General features: G+C 40.3%; 1 protein-coding gene across 1 annotated transcript in view; it reads left to right on the top strand.

Moving 5' to 3' along the window:
- AAK1 (AP2 associated kinase 1) overlaps positions 1–21,983 on the top strand; it is a 173,069-nt gene that overhangs the window by 90,265 nt on the left and 60,821 nt on the right. The window contains 7 exon segments of the mRNA XM_036028129.1: positions 4,018–4,126; positions 5,657–5,697; positions 5,699–5,800; positions 13,986–14,107; positions 15,415–15,496; positions 15,992–16,124; positions 19,245–19,348. Coding sequence (XP_035884022.1) covers positions 4,018–4,126; positions 5,657–5,697; positions 5,699–5,800; positions 13,986–14,107; positions 15,415–15,496; positions 15,992–16,124; positions 19,245–19,348 — 693 coding nt within the window.

Here is a 21,983-nt window from a genome sequence, read left to right on the forward strand (position 1 = left end):
CAATGGCTGCTGTGCCTGAGTTTAAATCCCCACGCCAATCTTCCTCTGCAGCCCCATTTCCGACTCCTCCCATACTCGGCCTCACGTGCCAGAACTCATATCCTTCCAGCTTTACTGGGCTGCCATCATGAGTCTGGGCAGGTGTGGCCCCATGTCATGGAGCCAATCTTCTCTGAGCTCCCACGCAGGCGCTGTAACTCGGGGGACCTTCCCCCCACCACCAAGTTACGTCTTGGTGGGGAAGTTACTTCCTGGTGGGGAAGTTACTTCTATTCCCCTGGCTCAGAGCTGGTCACAGCTATTTAACATATCTATGCAAACAGTTAAAGGTTATAGATATGTTAAATGACCACACCAGAGGGTAGCTGTAAGGCTGTTGCTATGCAAAACAGCTCTCAATGGCCCTGCTTCATTTGTCCCTTCCCCCAACCTACACCTGGGGGTTGGGGGTGAGGACATTCTTAAAATCACCTGAACACCTTGAGTTCTGGATCCCATTCCAAATCCTTTTGGGGACCCTTTGGCTGCACCCCCCTACAATTCTGCTGCAGGAATCTTGAAGCTAGGGATAGAAGACTGTTCTGTGCTATAGGTATCATCAGTTCAGATCCCAAATAAACTTGAAATGTGTAATAATCTATTGGATCTGGATTGAAGGGCTGATTTGCAAATGCTAGCTTTTTTGTGTACTTGTAAAAAAGTTTTTCAGTGCTTCAAGCAGTTAAATATGAAAGTTAATAAGCTAAACTATAAAGCATTTTAGATATCTATTTAATAAAGTAGGTTTTCTAATAACATATTTGTTAGCACTTTATTAATCTTGTTTAATGTTAATTTAAAAATAAAGTTTGAAATGACAACACAATCTATTTAAGCTTACCACTATTTAAATCATGTAATATAAACCGATCTGATCTATAGTTTAACTGAACATTCCCAGACCCCTAAAATTCAGGTTTGACTTACACTTACCATATACACTTCCCCCCCAATACTCCAAATACTAATTGTAGCAAAGGGCATCAAAGCATCTTTCTGACATCCTCTCTTTTCCTGAGTAAACAGGTGGTAACTAAGAGGTGCCCCTGACTGGCCCCTCATGGGTTCCATCCTTTACCTGTACATTCAGTCTGTTCTGTAAGCTTGGGCCTGGTCTTTTATCTAAAGCCAGGGAAAGCTGGAACATCCTCTGACCTGTTAGTGCTGAGAACTGATGCCAGTCTCAATTTGCAGTAAGGTTTTCTCTTGACCTTTTCTACATTTTACAACCATTCAAACAGATCTGTCTCCGTCATTTATAAACCAGTGATGTTTTACTCTAAAATCTGAGATATTGCTGCATCGAGTCATTAAAAGTTACGGTCTCCCTCCAAAGAGGTGGTCTTTTCTGGTGGATATTTCACAGGATCTCTGCAGAGACAAAGTGAACAGGAATTTGCACTTGAACTCATCAGCAAACATCTTGGCAAACTGCTCTAAGGTGCCATTTACAGATGTCACTTATGTAGTTTGGGTCCTCTAATAGCACTTAACTTCCTCTTGGCTTTACCAAATGGTTGTTTTTTCCTTGTAGATTCTTTATTATTCCTCTTGGAGTGATACAAAGTCACAAGCAACATTGCCAATTCTTTTTCAAAGAGTTAAGTGTAGGAATATTAGTCTTTCATTCCTCCTTGTGGACATTTGGAACACATGGCCTTCTGCCCCATTTTGGTTTCCAAAAACTTCTCTCCAGTTCTCCATGTTTCCAGGACTGTGTAAATGGAAACAAGTTCTAGAAGAGTTGATAATAATACTGAAAAGCAGGTGGAATAATAGTTCTGCAAAACATGAGTCCTAAAGTCACTTTCTATTTGGAGAAACTTGAACTCTAGAGACTGCTTTTCTGCCTCATTATCTCTCTCATCTATTATATCCAAAGCAGTTATTCTAAGACTTTTCTTTCATCAAGCTTCTTTCTCATTCCCTTACACTTGGAGATGATTTTGCTTTCTACCAAAAACAGAACAGTAGATCTGAACTCACTCATATTCTCTTTTTTCCCAGCCTTAACCAATATGCATATCCATTTTATTTCTTCCTGCTTTCCAGGCAAGAAATGTCTTTCTAAATCTAGTCCCTGTAGCAGTGATCTGAATCGCCACTTCTACCTACGGGACTTGGTTCCATCAATTACCGCAGCCTTAATGCCTTCTTCTGCTCCTTCCATTCTCTTTGCTCAATTATTTCCCAACATAAAAATTCTTTTCCTCACTACTGCTTCTCTCTTAAGCACAAAATGTTCTTAAAGAGTAACCTGTAGTCACTGACCCTTCATATTCAGTTCCCATTCTGTGCAAGTCCAGTTCCATTCTCACCTCCACTCTGAAGCTGTTCTTGCATAGGTCACATTTCCACCTTTGGTCTACCTTCTGAGGCAATAGTCATTCTTAATCTTTCACTCAGAGGAAAATTCTAATGAGTTCTAACTTTGATACTCTGGGTTTAATTGTATTCATTTGATATTATGAGGTTTCATCTTGTTTTGGTATGTGATTTCAGATTGAAAGAGACTTTATTACTATAAACAGCAAAATCTCTAGTTAGTGTGGTGATCATTACTGTTCTGTGGTCCAAACTGCCAAATTTGTGTGATGCAGACTCCAGCCAGCAGGGTCTGTGAGTTGTGGCTACAACAAACAAATTTACATGTACTGCGGAAGTCCTGTGGAGAAAAAGGGACGGCATGCCCACTGTCTGGGTGAGAGAGTGCCCCGAACCCTGCCTGGACAGGCTTTCATTGCTTTTCTGGGTACATTACATAGAGGATGATCCTCATTTACAATGCACAGGTTCACTGTAGGCGATTACCTTTTACAGATAACAAAGGAAAGAAATTGCTAATTACTTCAAAGAAAAGGATGTTGCAGATCAAGGGGAAAAGTGATGAACTGGTTACACACCATACTTGGGAGGTTTAGCACAGACTTTAGGAAGTTACTTTAAGATATGCAGTAAACATTTGCTGCCTCAATTCAGGGTGAGGGAGTTTTAGCAACAGCAAGCCTCAAGGCAGCTTAGGTACAACACAGGCCTGATTCCCCACAGGAAATCCGGGGGTCTGGGTCCTGTGTGCCAACTCACTCCCACCAGTTTTTCCGAATCAGGGGTTAGGCTGCATTCACCACTGCCATGCCGATAGGTTTCCTATAGTTGATTCTTATGAAACACTATTTTCCACATTCTCCCTGCCCCCATTTTTTAAAACCAAAGTAAAATATTAAAACTAGTTAATGATGTACTTGACAAAAGTCCCAGCTAGCTCACTTTTTGTTCACTAATGACTTTGGAGTTTGAACATCATCATTACATGGATTGCCTCTCTGGCAATAACAGTACCAGGGTGAGCGGCCACTTCTAGTGCTCATGTGGTCCCTGACACAATAAATTCCCCACACAGCTCTGAGAGATCATATGCAGTTCCAACCAGAGAGGCTGAAACATAACCCATCTTCTCTATATCTCAGCTGGTTGGATTGAAGGGCTTAATTACAAGCAAAATGCCATTGTAGTCCCTTCAAAAATTTGTAAATCAGTTATTCTTTTCATGTAGTTCCTAAAGGGAGAAAAACAGTATGAACAGTTTAAAAGTCAAGCTGAATTCATATGTGAACCAGGAAAAAAACATCACCTTGATTTTCACATGTTTAAATAGTTCATACTTTTTCTCTCCTCTTAGCCCCTCTGCCATGTTTCTGGAGATGTGGGTCTTTGCTTCTGGTTTGCATGGATTACTAATTCAGTGAGCAAGTAGTCACCCTGTGTCCCTTTGGTTCTAGAATTTAGTTCACGTGAGTGCTATGGTTTAATAGGGTTTCAGAATTGCTATTGAAGGTCTGGCCATGAATCTTAGAGACCACTGGAGGTCTGCTCTTGACCCTGCTCCTTAGTCTCTGCGTATTTAAATTATCTGTGCTAATGAAACTGACTGGCTTATTGTGTCTGTGTAACTGACAATATTTCAACTCTTCTTTACAGAGGGACTTGTCAGGACACAAGAACATTGTGGGTTACATTGATTCTAGTATCAACAATGTGAGTAGTGGTGATGTATGGGAAGTGCTCATTCTGATGGACTTCTGTAGGGGTGAGTATATGGACCATACTTAAGCTCTCATTTCACTAGCACTTTTATTGTCAAAGGCATGATGATCGTTTCAGTTATCACACTGTACCCTAATGTATATTGTTGTAGTTTTAAAGACTGGAAAACTAAGAGGCTAAAAGATACAGCATTGCTGTCACTCTTGGTTATTCTGATAATGGCAAGGATCAGTGGCACAAGCAGTTCAAAGTGGTACATAATACAAAACTCCATTTTTACGAGGTTTAGGAAGGTTTGGTGCTTGAAAGAGAATGTATCAGAATGAGAATGAATGTATTGTGATGCTTTAAAACAAATAATGGAGGCTAATAATAAAGACCAATTCCAGATGAACTAAGAAAACATTTCAGCTTCCCTACTCCCTCACTCATGTGTTCTGTGTTCCACCCATACCGCCATCCTTGTAATGGCGGTGAAAGCACCCTTTCTATCTAATGGAAGTGGTGGACCGCCTTCCTCCCCTTGCTCAAGAGCCATGATTGCCAATTAAGGCAGCATTCAAAACCATGCTGTTCGTAACAGTGGAGTTAAGTAGTTGAAAGCCTGGAGTTTCGAGCACAGTTACCTGAGAAATCCATGTAACATGGATTTACTCAGAGTAACTGCATTTCATACAACCATTGTTTTGAAGTTTTTGACCTTTTTTGGCCTAAACAGCCGCCACTTAAAAGCTTGGGTTCATTGTCTAACTATTTTGTAGTCACCCTACTTCCAGTAACATTTTCCTTGCCTTAAGATACTGTGCATAGGACCTAAATATGTTGCTAATCCCCAAAATGTTCATGTTAACCAATAATTTCAGCCTTTACTATAAAACCTGTTACCTGATTTTTTAAGTACTATAAAATTTGAACCTGACAGTTTGTTTCCTTCTGCCCATTCTTTTTTGGACAGTAAAATGTTTTAGAGATGAAGCAATAGGAGTATCTGGGGATCTGGCTAATTTCATAAATGCAGCCATTAGTCCTTTGGGTCCTGGAGGTTAAGTGTTTAGTATAGCATTTCTAACAGACCTGGCAGCAAGTGGTGAATCCAGGGAAACCAGGCTGTTCCTAAAGTACAGACTATAAAGCTGTCTTCTTCCTTCTTCTAAGGTCTATTGTGCTGGTGGATTCTTACTAAAAGATTATAGCAAGTTGAAACCTGTAGCCTTGTCTCAAACACAGCGTGGGCAGTGTAACTGGGCAACTAGAGCGGGACCCTATTGTCAGTTCTAGTAATAATCTTGAAGACATAATGAGGGCAGCTCTTGACTGTGTGCTTTAGGAAGCACTGGAAACTGTTTAGGAAGCACAAGGAAACTCTTTTTGACACATTAGAAGAGCACTGAGATGTAAGAGAACAAATCCCAGGCTGAGAATTAAGACAGCTGGGTTTTAGTCTTGACTCAACAGCGATCAGCTCTGTTACCTTTGTCCAAGTTGCTGCTTTGTGGAGAACCATTCATTCTCTTGGGTAAGAGATGTATCTGAATGTTTATATAATCTCTCCTTTGCTCTGCACCCCCTTAAGGGGGCCAGGTGGTCAACCTGATGAACCAGCGCCTGCAAACGGGGCTTTACAGAGAATGAAGTGCTCCAGATATTTGTGACACCTGTGAAGCTGTTTGCCCGCCTCCATCAGTGCAAAACTCCTATTATTCACCGTGACCTGAAGGTAACAGACCACGCTGTTTCATGGTTTGTTCTTACAGAGTATTTTCTCTCTGCCCCCCAAGACCGGGGCAGATACTAGGGGGATGTGAGCGAATTAAGGCATGGCCCCAAATTCTCAGCTTGAGTTCTAGTTGGGAAGAGAAGGGACAAAGGAAGGAAAGATATAATGGTATAGTAAAAGCATCAGTTTTATTACTTAAGTAGTTTCCAGAAATTCGTCCTAATCATCAAATGCCTGAACACATAATGTTTTTGTTTTTCTGATACAACTCCCCAATCACTTTCCCCGGGGTCAGTGAAAAGTAATAATTCTAGTTCAATAGTGTATAAATTATAGTCTTTAAAGTCTGTTTCCCTATTTTGCAAAATCTGCTAATAAATTACTTTAATATTGTCCTACCAATTACCATATCCCTCGCACTGGCTGCCTTATCATATTGTAGTTGCTTGACAATGTTTGTTGAATGCACTTGGCACCCAGTTAAGATTTGTTAGCATTGTATGGGGACCAACGCTGTGCCGTGCACTCTACTAGACACTCTAGGTACACTGTCTCTTTGGAGAGAGACTTTTTTTTACACTTTATAGTTGGGAAAACTCAGGAGCAGAGAAGTTATGTGACTTGTTTGAGGTCATGTAACTGGGAAGGAGCAGCACCAGAATTTGACTCTTGCTCTTCTGACTCTAAAGTGTAGTCTATTTGTATCATACCTGTGTTCCGAGAAGTGTGCTTCATGGCTAATAACTTGCATCGGCACCCCCTAGTGTGCTTGTTGAACGTAGGTTGCTGGGTTCCACACTGAATCTGTTGGGCTGTAATTTTGGTGGTGGTGTCAGGGAGGTCCAGGAATCATAGCTGAATAAGCACCCCAAGTGGTTGTTGTATATTCTAAAGTTTGAGAATCACAGTAATATACTGGCATTTTTGTTTGGGCTTTTTTAAAAGCTTTTTAAAAAATTGAGACATTATTCACAAACCATAGAATTCACTCTTTTGAAGTGTACAGTTTGGTGGCTTTTAGTATTACATGGCTGTGCAACTACCCCACTGTCTCCTGTCAGAGCATTTCATCACCCCCCCAAAGAAATCCTGTGGTTCATTAGCACTCACTTTTCATTCCCTGGTTCCCTAACCCTGGGCAGCCACTGATCGATTTTCTGTTGCTTGTTCTGGACTTCATAGTAACTGGGCTCATACAGCCTCTGACCTCTTGTGTCTGATTGCTTTTACCTAGAATAATGTTTTCAAGGTTCATCTGTGTGGTAGCATGTGTCAGTACTTCTTTCCTTTTATGGCAGAATTTCCATTGTGTGAATGCACCACACTTTGCTTTTCCATCCATCAGCTGATGGACAGTTGAACTGTTTCTACTTTGGCTGTTATGAATAAAGCTACTGTGAACAGCCACGTGCTAGTTTTGACGTATGCATATGTTTAGTTCTATTGGGTGTGTACCAAGGCATGGATTTGCTGCATCATGTAGTAACTATGGTTAACTTTTTGGCAAATTGCCAAACTGTTTTTCAAAGTGGCTGCACCTTGTATCCCTGAACAATATATGAGGATTGTAATTTCTCCACATCCTCACCAGTGCTTATTATTGTTCTTTTTAATTCTAGCCATTCGTAGTAGGTGTGGAGTGACACACACAACTAGCTTTTCTGTACTAAAGCAGTTAGCTTTCAGGAAGATAGGTATTGGTATTTAACTCCATCAGCCTTAGAAATCTTCTCCAGTGTCCTTCTGCCCACTGCCAGCCCTTTTGCTGAATAGAAAAAGGAATGCATCTCAGTAAATATTATGAGCCCGGCACAGTATGAGTACCACAATTCTGTACAGATATAATATGGTTCCTACTCTCAAGATGTTTTAAGTGTTAGCAAAGGGATATAAATAAAACATTTAGACCTGAAACAGAAATAGGTGAAATATAAACTTTATAGAACAAAGTGATGAATAGAATAAAATCAAGTGGTGTAATATAGATCAGATAGTGAGATCAGGGAAATGATGGTTGGAATCTTCTAAAAAAGTGGAATTTTGAAGTACTAGTGGGATGTGGGTCACAGAGAAGTTGAAAGGCATTTCAGACAGAGTGCAGCACCCAGGGGCTGTCTAGAGAAGGGAAGGAACCACAAGGCATTTGAGCAAGGAAAGGTAGTTAAGGCCCCAGGACATGGCACGTTGCAGACCAAGCTAGGAGCCAGTGCTCTGAGTGTGTATGGACATTTTATTTAAGTGTTGCCTTTAGTGATGAGTAAAATCCTTAAACCTGTTAGTATATATTCTGAAATAAGCAGTGGTACCAACATTTTAGGAGCTGACCTTGGTCCCTGTTGCCTGCCTTGGAAAAGAGTTTGTGAGGGACAAAAAGTAGGGAAGAAGCATGGCTGGGCCACACCAGCACTGGTCTGTGAGTGTGGGAACTTTTTCTGTGACCTGTATGAACTCCAGCCTCTGCAGCCCCATTCTCTCCCCATGTCAGGTGGGGTTCAGTTTCATATTAGAGTTCATTCTGTACCACTCACAGCATGACTTGTACTGATGGAATTGTAAGTACTGTGATAGACGAACGTGACAGCGTCCTTCATATTGCTGGATGCAAAGGACACTTCTCAGTCCCTGTCCTGTTCTCCCCTGTGGCCTTTGACTCCTTTGTGACCGCCTCCTCCCTTGACCTCCATGAGAGCATGCTCTACCTGGCTTCTCTTCACGCTTCCTGGTTACTCCTCTAAACACAGCTTGTAAGCCTTGGTTTCTCATCTGTGAAGTGTAGACCACAGTGCCAGCTTTTGTTAGGGTTGTGGTAAGGTTAAATGAGCACACATGTCATTGTCCAGGCATGGAGGTGGGAGCAAGGGAAGGAAGCAGAGAGGGTCCTCGAGCATCCTTAGAGAGTGCTGTTCCCATGTTCTTAAACAAAATCTTCCTTTATCTTAACCTTTTAAGCATTTATTGGATTAAATGAGGACAAAATGATCATTTTATACCCATAAATTATACCTACCCAGTTTACATATTCCCAGCATATGAATGCCCTGTGGTGTTCACAGTGCTGATGTGAGGTGGTAGCTAAGTGTCACCCAGTGATGGGAACCTACAGAGCCAAAACCTACAGTGAAGTTACAGAGCCATTCATTGTCTTGCCTGGGGACATGGAGTAGGTCAGTGCTTGGACTCAGGCAGCAGGAGCCCCAGGCTCTTCCTTTATGGCACTGAAGAGCCCCTGAGATATCTCAGCAGAGAAATGCGGAGCCAACTGGAATTGGAGGGTGAGGCCTTGATGTGAGCAAGAGGTTGCAACATGTGGTTCCCAGCCATCCGTCAGCCCTGCCCATTCCTTGGTGTTCCTAAGAGGCAGTGTAGCACTGGGAGCTCAGTGTTGGGCTCTGTATTTGTGTTTTAATCAATATTGAAGACTAGCAGGCATGCTGCCAGATAGCCAGCAGTGGTTCAGGGGGGCTTTGTTTCCCTTTCTTTTCTACCCTGCAAATAGGGAGTGTGAATAGGGGCCTTGGGAGGGTCTCATTGTGATTGTCCTAGAGGAGTCCTGTTGCTGTTGATTTTAGTCACTGACTCCTGGTTGTTTTGATTGAAGCTTTCCACAGCTCCCCAAATCTTACACTTGGTGCCGCCTGAATGCTTTCATTAGCATGTTAGATTTTGTTGATTCCTACTAGTGTGTGCGTGGTGGGCAGTCACATTTGCCTGCCACACTCCCAGCTTTCTAAGGCATGAGCAAAGTCTCCATATACCTCTCATTTGCTGTGTCTTGTTTGTCCTGGGTGTGTCATTGTATCACATAGCCTAGGCCATTCTGAGTTCTTGGTCACTGCTGGAACCAGCCACCTCAGTCCTAGTGACAGCCAGAGCCAAAAAGTTCTTTATTCTCCTATTGCCCAGAGAAGTGCTGGTTGCTGGTCATCTGGTTGCTTCTCTGTGAGCAGGTTTTCCATTTGGTAAGGAGACACCATTATGAATAAAAGTCAGTGGGACTTGGGAAAGAGCACAGACCAGGCCAGCTGTGGGCCCCTGTGTTGACTCAGTGCCGCCCTTTGTGGGGGTCTGCTGTTCACATGCAGAACTGAGAAAAATGCCTCTTGTTCTACCTGGTTGTACTTTCAAATTACATATTAGGAAATACGCTGACATTGATCCTGGTCCTTTAGCAGCATATATTCTAAAAATAACCATAACATAAGTTCTGTTCCTTATTGAAGAGCCTTCCTCAAATATATTAACATTTTATTTCCTCCATTTAAAAAATCCTATTTCTTCAAAGAATGACAGAGATTATTATTACAGATCATGGGGTCATAGACCCAGGAAGCTCACCTAAGCCAGCCCTCTCCTTTGGATAATAAGGTGACCTCTGTCCAGAATGGTTGTGACCTGTACAGCTAATTCAGTGATCCAACCAGAGAACAAAGGCTGAGGTTTTTTACTCCCATTTTGGTTTTTTGTTTGGTTTTGCTCTATTGTACCATGGTGTCTTTCCCAGCACTTAAGAAAAGGGGAAAAGGGTTAAGACTTAAGTGCATTCAGATTGAAAAAGTCATGAATGTCTTCTCTTTTGTCAGAAAAGAGATTTGGATCTCGTACAATAGGCTGAAGATTCTTGTCCTATTTTTAGGATCACAGATTTGAAAACCTACATTCATCTAACCCTCCAGAATTTCCAGTGGTAATAAATTCTGATTGAAATGCCTGAATGCCGTATCTGTTTGAAATAATGTCAAGATGTAGAGGTCAGTAGGAGGTGGCTTTCCAGACCTTTTAGCTAAGCAGAGTTTGGGAGTGACAACTTGAGTAACATTCTTAAGCCAAGGGGTTGGGAAGTATTCAGCAGTATTAGACTCTCAGAGAGCCAAATGACTTGAGGATTGTAAGCAATGGAAACCAGTGTTAGGCTTACATCCTAAAAGGGGCATTGCCAAAAACAAAGTCACTATGCAAATTCTCTGATGCTTTCAGAAGATGGCGTCAATATTCTGTTGGTTCTTTTCCTTCCTAATCTCATTTAATCTCCCTTGGCCCTAGTCTAGACCTGGCTGTCTTCGCCTCACACCTGGATGATTGCACCTGCACTCGTGTCTGCTTTCTTTTTCTCCCTCCCCTGTCACCATGCTGGCCTTCCTAAACACTTCTTCTCATCTGCTGCTGACTGTTAAAAATGCTGAGTGGCTCCCTAGTGGCCTTATTCAGTTTGCCCTCTGTCTGTTCCTCTGGTCTCCTCTCCTGCCCCCATCTCTTTCTCCAGTCTGAACTGCCTGTGTTCCATAACTGCATAATGTACATCAGTGCAGTGGGTGATGCAGCCTGAACCCAAATCCTGCTTTTCCAGGCTTGTGACTTCACATGTTAGGTAAATTGACTGTATTCTCATCTGTTAAGTGGGGACAAAAAGGCTTTTTAAAGATTTCATGAAATACTACAGGTAAAAGTGTGGGGGGCAGCATTGAGCATGCAGTAAATGCTATTAGTTGCTGATACTGTTGTTATTACCACTTCTGCCTCTGTGCCTTTGTTCCTGCTACTAGTTTCACTTATCTAAGGCCTTCACTCTTCCAGGGCCCAGCCTTCTCATCTCCCCATTCATAAGAGCGCTAGCCCATAGTATGTCCAGTCCCACATTTCCAGTTTTCTTTGCGGTACCAGGAGAGTTGTTTCCGCCACAGTGGTCTCCCTCTCTGCTTTGGCCACCTCAGCATGCTCCCATCTTGGCACTTCTGTGTTAACTACTCGCTGCTTGGAGTGCTCTTCCCTCAGGTGGTCCATGGCTGCCCCCTCCTTCATTTTGGTCTCTACTCCTCACCTGAGTGAGTGTGCTAGTTACAGTAGCATCCCTCTTCACCTTACATATATTTAACCTGCTGGGGAGGTTTAATAACATTTACCACCATGGTGCAATTATTTTCTTATGATCCTCAACTGGGTACTAAGCTCCATGAGAAGATAAACTTTGATTTGTTCATAGTCTTATCCCCAAAACCTTGAAAAGTACTTGACATACAGTACAAGTTCAAATGTTTTTCTTTAATAAATGAATGGTAATAACAAGTTATGTTTACATAGGGAGATGGACAGTTTGCATCCATGTACATTCTCTTACTTGGTTCATAACAACAGTGATGTAAATATTATCAACTTTAGTTTGCAAATGAGAAGCAAGCTCAAAGCTTTAAAGACATGTTCAATGTCAAGCATCTATAATAAACCCTGAGGTCCTCTGAACCCCAAGTCCACTGTGGTTGCCAGTGCTGTGGTCTGTGTTAAGCGTTTGGGTGGTAACAGTGCTGCCGATGATGGAGGGTAGAGGAGGTTTTCACAGGTGTCACAAGTCACAGGGTCAGACTGCTGCTGAGTGGTTTCACCTTCATAATCTCTTTTGATTCTCCTTGCAGAGTCGCAGAGCAGGGATTATTGTTTTTACCTGCATTGATATTTCTGGCTCTCTTGTCTACTTTTGTACACACCCTTAATGTTTAACTGGTTTTCCTGTAAATATATTTTTATACAATACTAGCTTTGTGCCTGGGAGGGAGGCAATCTGAGGTGAACCAGATTGGATATAGTGTAACTCCTGAGTGCTGCAACTCTACAGGTAACCAGAAACATCAACCTAGTTTTTAGGATAGGGGCAATAAATACCCCAAAGTGCCTTATCTTTATGCTATCCTTTGTCTACTTGATACTTCTCCAATCCCCACCTGCCAATAGTGATTTTGGTCCCTAGAACTACCTTGCCTGCATTTTGATGTGAATTAACTTTTCAGTTTTCTAGATTATACCTTCTAGCATTAGAAGTATAGAAACTGATTTGGGAAGCGACTGCACACATACAATAGGAGAAGCATGGTTTCACATGAGCTCTGTAGGATACATGAGGCCAGGAGGGAAGGTTGTGCATAATGATGCTGTATAAGGGATCTACAGGTACCTATATGCGTAAAATAGTGAACCAGATATAATATAATTACCCAGACCAAAGGTTGGCAAACTTTTCTGCAAAGGACCAGATAGTGAAATTTTAGGCTTGTTGGCCATACAGTCTCTGTATCAACAGCTCAGCTCTGCTATTGGAACTTGAAAGCAGCCACAGAATAGAGCAAAGGAAATGCCTCGGTTTGGCATGAAGGTCTTACTTTCTTGACCCCTCCTAGTAACATTAAGTTCTATAGATTTTGTAGGGTGGCCGTGGAAGATTTTACTGAGGAGTTAGGGCTTGAGCAAGAGTTTGAAGAATGGCGAGGATTCGACTGGTGGAGAGGGAGCAGTTGAATAAAGGACAAACTAGGCAATATAGGCATGCTTAGGAGACATGAGCAAACAGTCCTGACCAGTATTTATACACTTGGTTCCTCATTGACCAGATTCCTATTATAGGGGCATTTCTGAACCTAAAGAACTAAGATAGTTCTGTTCTTCAGCTGGTGTCCAGTACATTAGGCAAGTATAGTCCTCTCCCCTACCAGGGCAGGAGGGGGGGATGGGAGTCTTGAGTCATTGCTCTGCTTCTAACCTGCTTTCCACCTGTCCTTCAGAGATTTAGGTTCACTTCGTGGCTTTACCACTGTGAGCCTTACTTTCCCATCTGTAAACAGGATATTATTATATTGTTATTATGAGGGCCGAGTGAGATAATCCATGTAAAATGCTGAGTACACTAGCACTCCTAATAGTAGAAGTTCAGTAAGTGGTAGCTGTTGTTTTTATAACCAATAGATTGGAAATACTAATGTTGCTTTGTTGGAATTATTTTAAGTTTTTAAAGTGAATATGTATGTTCAGGACAGTTTGAGTAAAGGTAGGGGTCATAGAAGGCATTCTAGACTGAAAGAGCATGACAAAAGGTCCAAAGATTTGGAAGTTTTTAATATGAGGACTTTTTTCTGCAGAAGTGAGAAATGTGGCTAGAAATTGAAACAGAAAAAGAGACTTTTGCCTCCTCATTGTGGAGTCTCCTCTTTTTGCCCCCTCCACTCTCATGTTCCCTGTAATGTGCATCTTGTTTTGTTCCACTTGGGGGTGAGCCCTGTTGATATACTTGGAGGAGAATAACTTTCCTATGCACATGAATGGGATTATCAGAAATGCAGTATTTTATTTATCTAAATGAGAACCAAAATTTCATACACATTATTAAATGACATCCTGGAATGGATGGGTGGGGAATGTTTTTCAGGTTGAAAATATCCTCTTGCATGACCGAGGCCACTATGTCTTGTGTGACTTTGGAAGCGCCACCAACAAATTCCAGAATCCACAAACTGAAGGAGTCAATGCAGTAGAAGATGAGATTAAGAAGTAAGCTTTTCCTCCTTTTTTCGAGTTTTGTCCATTGTGCGATCAGCAACTTCCAGCCAATGGATAAGAAGGTCGGGTGGGAAGACAATGATGCTGGTCAGTTGCCCTCTTCTTAGATTGTGTTGGCAGTTGGTTGTTTGATTTTAAGTGGAGGATGTGGAGGGGGTTTATAATTATTGATCAGTAGAGTAAAATGAAGGACTCTTACAGCACTTTATCAATAGGCCTGTGGTCATTGTACACAGATATTTTGATTTATATCATGAAGCCCTTAAAAAACTGAATAGTGCCCACACCATAGAAATAATTGTGATGTTTTTAAGTGGGATCACAACAGCCGTGAAGTTATTAGTCAGTTGAATGTGCTTTTACTGAACCCTAAGTTGTTGTGTATTCCTTCCTTCTCATAAGGAGCTCACCTGCAGTATAGTGGAGGGCTGAATAGGGCCACGAAAGTCTCCACAGATAGAGTCACTGACTTTCATGAGGAAAAGCCTCTTTGGTTATGTGACTCCAGTAAGAATTTGACCGATTTTCCTGTTCTGTAGAGTGTTGGATTTTTCATAGGCAACAACACTCACTATTAAAACTACTACTGACTCAGTAGTCTAGCATGCCTGCTCATATCCTGATCCCCTCTCTCCTGTACCACTCCTGGCAACCAAGGCTGGGGCAGGAAAACTTCTGGCCCAAGGCCCTAATGGACACTTAAAGTACCCTCTGACCTCTAGAGACTCAAGCAGCACAAGTCACATGCTTGGTAACATCAAGAGACTCACTTGAAAGATGAGCTCATATTCCTCTTTTCTTGAGTCAGAGATAAAAGGAAAACTGTTGTTTCAGCCCTAATCCAGCATCGAAGATCAGTCCCCGCCCTCTCCCTCCACCCAATCAGGGCCTGTTTTCTGCTGTTCTCCAGTGTCCCAACCAGTATTAGGTCTCTGTGTCAAGCCACATTAAAAGGGATTACTATTTTTTAAAAACATATCAGCAAAATATAGTATCAAACAACAAGGGTTTATAGGAGGAAATTTTGTTATATGAGGACTCAAGAAAAGTTGCTTTTAGAGTTTATTGAATGCCATCATGTCTGGGTCCCCACATGCTCTTGGATTGGGACTGCGGCCAGAGGGCCACAGGTGTGTGCCAAGGACAGTTCTTATTTCATCTGTGCTGATGTTTCATACTTGCTTCTGCAGATTGCTCCCAGGGAACTCACATACACATATTCTTACAGTATTCTGCTACCCCTGGTCTTCGATTATATCACTGACATATTTAACAAAAAATTAATCTCTTGATTGTAGGTACACAACGCTGTCCTATCGGGCACCAGAAATGGTCAACCTGTACAGTGGCAAAATCATCACTACGAAGGCAGACATTTGGGTAGGTGTCCACTAACCTATCCACAGCTCAGATGTCAGCAGTCTTGACTGTAACCTCCCGTTTAATCCAGACAGTGCCACAGCAAGAGTGGCCACTGTGCCACATCGGTGTCTACTTATCCTTTGGCATTATTCTTAACTCGAGATGACCAACCACTGCTTCATGCAGCCTGGCCAAGAAAATTACTTTAGAGCTCTGTGACTTGCCCTTTATTTGGGTGGTTGTCACATATGTGTTACTAGTTTTTAAGAGAAAAACAGCTGAAATACTTGTTCTTTATTGGAGCTTAATTTGGTAATGAGAGTAGAAATAATGTAACTCAGCAGCTTAATAGTGGTGTTGAGTTCTAACTTAAAATTATTTACAAATTAATAGTACATAGTTTTTATATGTGATAGTAAATGCAGATGGTGCTAGTATCACTCAGGAGACCCATTGGCAATTATGGTAAATAAAGCTCTAGTAGCAATCTGCTTTCTTTATTTTTTTTTTTAGGCTCTTGGATGTTTATTGTATAAATTATGCTATTTCACTTTGCCATTTGGGGAGAGTCAGGTGGCAATTTGTGATGGAAACTTCACAATTCCTGATAACTCTCGATATTCCCAAGACATGCACTGCTTAATTAGTAAGTATTTCATGTTTGTAGTTTTATATTGTTCTCCCTCATCTCTAGGAATGAATTGGAGGATAAAGGGAGTAGTGGGTTGGATGCCAGAGATAAAGCAGCCAATTGATAGTGGTGATCATTGAACATAATATAGCAATATCTAGTGAGAATGGTGTTTTTTTTATTGTTGTTGTTTGGGTCTTTTGCTAGAAATCTAAACCCTATTTTTACACCCCAGTCAGCTGCCTGAGCAGAAAACCCTCACTGCGCTTTTGAGCAGTGTACGCATGCCCTGTTCTCTTCCCGGCTATGTGAAAGCTCTGCTACCAAAGGAGTCCAGCTGACTCATGTCAAGAGACAAATTCATCTGTGCTAAGCTGGAAGCAACTCAAATTAAAATAATTGCAGTACATCGACTGGTGTGAATTCATAATAAAGACTGTGTAACTCTGTGGAACCTAGGTTTTTTCCTCTCCTTTAGGTAATCACTAGATTTTGATAACAGTATTGAAACTCAATGCCTTGTTTTTAAATGCTTTTTTTTTAATTCCCCACTTTTTTGCATTGTCATAGTAAGCATATGTACTTGTGTCATTAACAGATGGTTGAACAAGTAATCTTTTGCATAAAGCCCCTGTTCTAAAGTGCTAAAGAAACAGATTATTTTTTTTATCACTGTTTTACATCAATGAAATACATGTAGCATCTAAATGTTAACCATTATGGATTATAATTCCTGAGCAACCTAGTTTAGGTCCTGGGTGGGTATGCTCTGGAGAAAATAGAAGCCAATGTGGGGCAAGCAATCTGACATTTGTTGAGGGCCTACTTGTACCTCATTTAATTCTTAAAACTATATGCAATAAATGTAATTATCCCCATTATGCCAAATGAGAAAACAGAAGCTGAGGAAGTATAGGCCAACTTACCCAAGTAAACTTGGTTATAGTTTTAAGTGACTACCCATTCCATTATGCCAGTTTTTATCAATCAATCAATCAGTTTCCTCCATTTATTAACAGAAAAGTGAGGGAGGGTATTTAAAGGAATGGAATGTGGAATTTAATGGTTATTGGATTGTTTTCAGAGGTAAAGTGTTATATCTATTCTAGAATTACAGCTATTTAAATGAGATTGAAATAAATATGAGAAAATGCCCCAATGTAATGCTAGAATGATGGATGTTTTGGGTAATAACTTTTTTTTGTTACATTTGTATGGCAAATTCATACTAAGAAAAACAGCCCTTTGTGAATGTCTGATAACATGACATCTTTATAAACTCTGATCTATACATTTCAGTTTACAAACTCTTTGAAGAGTTTAGACCCTAAACTCAGAGGTCTAAAATTAAAATTAAATTTATTGTCATCTTCCTATCCCCTTTTCCTCCTAGTTCAAGGATTCCCTCTCCTTTCAATTTCTTATCAGTGGTCACCATAAAAGCCCTGGATGACTGAAATTTAAGGTTTTCTTTGGATTGCCTAGCAAGAGAGAGGAAACAGTATTTCCAAGTAGCATGCATGCTTTCTTTGGCATTTCCTGTTTTCATTACATTCTCTCCATTCTCATCACTGTCACGATCATGTGTTATGTAGACTCTGTCAGCTCATGCCTCATGGTAGTAGATGCCCATAGCCTGTCCCCTCTTCTTCACACCTATCCAAACACACCTTCACCAGAATGATAAATTTGTACCCTGGCTGGTGTGGCTTAATGGATTGAGTGCTGGCCTGTGAAGCCAAAGGGTTGCTAGTTTGATTCCCAGTCAGGACACATGCCTGACTTGTGGGCCAGGTCCCCAGTAGGGGCACATGAAAGGCAACCACACATTGATGTTTCTCTCCCTCTTTCCCATCCTTCCCCTCTGTCTAAAAATAAATAAATAAATCTTCTAAAAATTTCAAAAAAGATTAATCTTGTAAAATGCCACCCTATCATGTGCCTATGCAGTAAACCATGACCACAGTAGGGCCCCAGACTCTTAGTATGGCATTTAAAATCCTTCATATTCTGGTGCCATCCCACCTACCCAGCCTTATTACTCTCTGCTCTCTGACAATGAAGTCTATGCCCTGGCCTTCTGGCTTTTCTGTTTTCCTTGTAGCAGAGCATGGTTTTGTCTTTCTCCAAGTCCGTCATTGTTCAGACTATTCTCTTACCTGGAGTTGGTCTTTTTTCTCTACTTTCCCCAGACTGACTAAATTCTTTCCTACCTTCAAGGACTAGCTCAAGTCTTGCCTCTTCTGCAAAGCCTCTACAAGACAGCAGTCTCATTAGTTTTTTCTGAACTTAGTGTCTAAAACATGTATTTGATTTCTTAAGCAATAAGTTGCCTTGCATTGTTGTTTATATGTATGTGTGTCTTTTTAAAGATTTTTTTAACTGAGGATTTTTCCAGTTTCAGAAGTAAGGTAGAACAGACTAGTGATCTATAGAGCTCAGTAAAAGTAGAGATGTATTTGTTATTTTGTGATTTCTTTTCGACCTGAAACTAGCTTAGATCTCTAATAAAATAATAATAAATTCATAAAATTTGAGTTTTGGTTATAACTATTAAGAATAATCACTGTGCCCTGGCTGGTGTGACTCAGTGGATTGAGTGCCAGCTTGTGAACCAGTAGTCACCAGTTCAATTCCAGTTCAGGGCACATGCCTGGTTGTGGGCTGGGTCCCCAGTTGGGGGCATGTGAGAGGAAAATGGTTGATCTATCTCTTGTTCATCTATGTTTCTCTCCCTTTCTTTCTTCCTCTCTTCCCCTCTCTCTAAAAATAAATTTTAAAAAATCTAAAAAAAAATCATTTGTTTAGCAAGATTGACCATATAACTTCCTAGGTACCAGAACATGAAGGTAGTAACTTTCATATTAAGGATTTGAGTCCCTGTTGCAAAGCACAGAGTGTGAATTTCAGGTATCTTTGTTAACAATTCAAAAACTTTGTTATTTTCTTGTGGATATTAAGCATTTTAAGTGAGAGCTTCCTTTTCTGAGAAGGGAATAAATTGACAAATTATACTATCTGTCTTTTATGAAGGAAAAAATTAAAAACAACAAATTTTGGTCATAGAGAAATTATGCTTTCTAGATGCAGTACTGTTAGGATATTATTAAATTCATTCACATATGTTTGTTTCAGGGTATATGTTGGAACCAGACCCCGACAAAAGGCCAGATATTTACCAGGTCTCCTACTTCTCATTTAAACTACTCAAGAAAGAATGCCCGATTCCAAATGTACAGGTATGTGAACGTCACTTTTTAGGGGAAGTCAACATTATTGAATTGTCATTTAGAATTCCTGGAGTGTCAGTCATCTGTTCAGTAAATGTAGATGTCCCTTGCTTTATCTAGTAGGGCTCATTCACACACAAAACTAACTTTAAAGCAATTGTTATAAACAGAATCCAATTTTCCAATAGAATTTAATTATAAAACTGAGGCAACTACATGAAAACAAAAAAGCTCTAGGGATTAAGTTGAACACTTTGGGTGAAGATTGACTAAACTATTGTCTTTCTGATTTTCACAGTTCACTAAGAGCCATGTGCAGATTTTATTTACCTGTAGAGGTGGTTAGGCGGGCTGCTTTCCTGAGACAAGGCCCTGGACTTGCCCGCATACTAGTTGGAACATAAGTCCCTTGTCCCTTTACTCCTTCATTGCAGCACAGCTTTCTTGATTTCGCTTCTGCTGTGGGCCATCTGTGACTCATGATCCTTTCTCCCACCCTCCCCACACACATCAGGCCATAGGAATGTTTATGCACTTAAGTAATCCTAAACTCTGCACTCACAGTTTGAGTGCAGTTCTGGCAAACACCCTTTTTACAGCCTTGGCATATTTTTCGTGTCATAATATGATCTAACTCTTTTGAATATTTTAGTAATGAATAGCATCATAAATAAGTTCTAATCTGAAATTTTCTTGCCTGCTTCTCCAATAATGAAGTTCTGATGTCATTTTTGGTGCTGATAAATAACACCCCACTTTCCCTCCCACACTTGGATAAGGAATCATTCAGAAGTAGGAATGATTGGAATCATTCAAATATAGGAATGATATAGGTATCATTCAGATGGAGCTCAAGAATATTGGCATTATTATTAATATGATTGAATCAGAAAAACATCCATTTATGATTAAACATTCAATTAAATGGGTATGAAGTAAAATACCTTAACATAATAAAGGCTATATATGACAAACCCTTAGCTAATGTCATACTCAATGGTGAAAAACTGAAAGCTTTTCCTCTAAAATCAGGAACAAAAAAGAATGTCTACTGTCATTACTCTTATTCAACATAGTTCTGGAATTCCTAGCCAGAGCAATCAGGCAAGAGAAAGAGATAAAGGGCATCCAAATTGGGAATGAAAAAGTAAAAGTGTCACTTTTTGCAGATGACGTGATTCTGTATGTAGAAAATCCTAAAAACTACACCAAAAACCTGTTAGAAACAATAAACAAATACAGTAAAGTTGCAAGATACAAAATCAATGTAGAAAAATCCACTGCTTTCTTGTATACTAACAATGAAATTTCAGAAAAAGAAGTGAAAAAAAAAAAAAACCAACAACAACAAAACCCAATTCCTTTTGCAATTGCAACCAAAAGAATAAAATACTTAGGAATAGACTTAACAAAGGATATAAAGGATGTATATACTGGAAACTAGAAAGCATTATTAAAAGAGATTGAAAAAGGCACAGTGAAATGGAAATATATTTCATGTTTCTGGTCTAAAAGAATTAATATAATTAAAATGGCCATATTACCCAAAACAATAAACAGATTTAATATAACCTCCATCAAAATTCTAATGTCATTTTTTAAAGAAATATAGCCAAAAATCATCAGATTTGTATGGAACCACAAAAGACCCCAAATAGCCAAAGTAATCCTGAGAAAAAAGAACAAAGTTGGTGGTATAGCTCTGACTTCAAATTATATTACAGAGCTATAATAATCAAAAGAGCATGGTACTGGCAGAAAGTCAGACATACAAACCAATGGAACAGAATTGAGATCCCAGAAATAAAACCACATATATATGGACAAATAATTTTTGACAAAGGAGCCAAAAACACACAGTGGAGAAAATAAAGCCTCTTCAATAAATGGTGTTGGAAAAATTGAAAAGCCACATGCAAAAGAATAAAACTAGACTACAGGTTGTCCCCATGTACAAAAATTAACTTGATCAAAGACCTAAATATAAGATCTGAAACAATAAATTACATAGACTAAAGCATAGATACTAAACTTATGGACCTTGGTCTTAGAGATTTAATAAATTTGACCCCAAAGGCAGGGGAAGTAAAGGCAAAAATAAATGGATGGAACTATATCAAATTAAAAAACTCCTGTATAGCGAGCCCTGGCTGGCGTAGCTCAGTGGATTGAGCATGGGCTGCAAACCAAAGTGTCGCAGGTTCAATTCCCAGTCAGGGTACATACCCTGGGTTGCAGGCCATGACCCCAAGCAACTGCACATTGATGTTTCTCTCTCTCTCTCTCTCTCTCTCTCTCTCTCTCTCTCTCTCTTCCCTCTCTAAAAATAAAATAAATAAAATCTTTAAAAAACAAACAAACAAACAAAAAAACTCCTATATAGCAAAAGAAACCAACAACAAAACAAAAAGGCAACCAACCAGATGGGAGATGATATTTGCAAATAATAGCTCCAACAAGGGGTTAATATCCATAATATGTAAAGAACTCACACAAGTCAACACCAAACAAACAATCCAGTTTATTTTATTTTTTTTAAAGATTTTATTTATTTTTTAGGGAGGGAAGCGGGGGGAGAGAGAGAGAGAAAGAGAGAGAGAGAGAAACATCAATGTGCGGTTGTGGGGGTCATGGCCTGCAACCC

This window comes from Phyllostomus discolor, chromosome 6 (assembly GCF_004126475.2).
Source record: "Phyllostomus discolor isolate MPI-MPIP mPhyDis1 chromosome 6, mPhyDis1.pri.v3, whole genome shotgun sequence".
NCBI lineage: Eukaryota > Metazoa > Chordata > Mammalia > Chiroptera > Phyllostomidae > Phyllostomus > Phyllostomus discolor.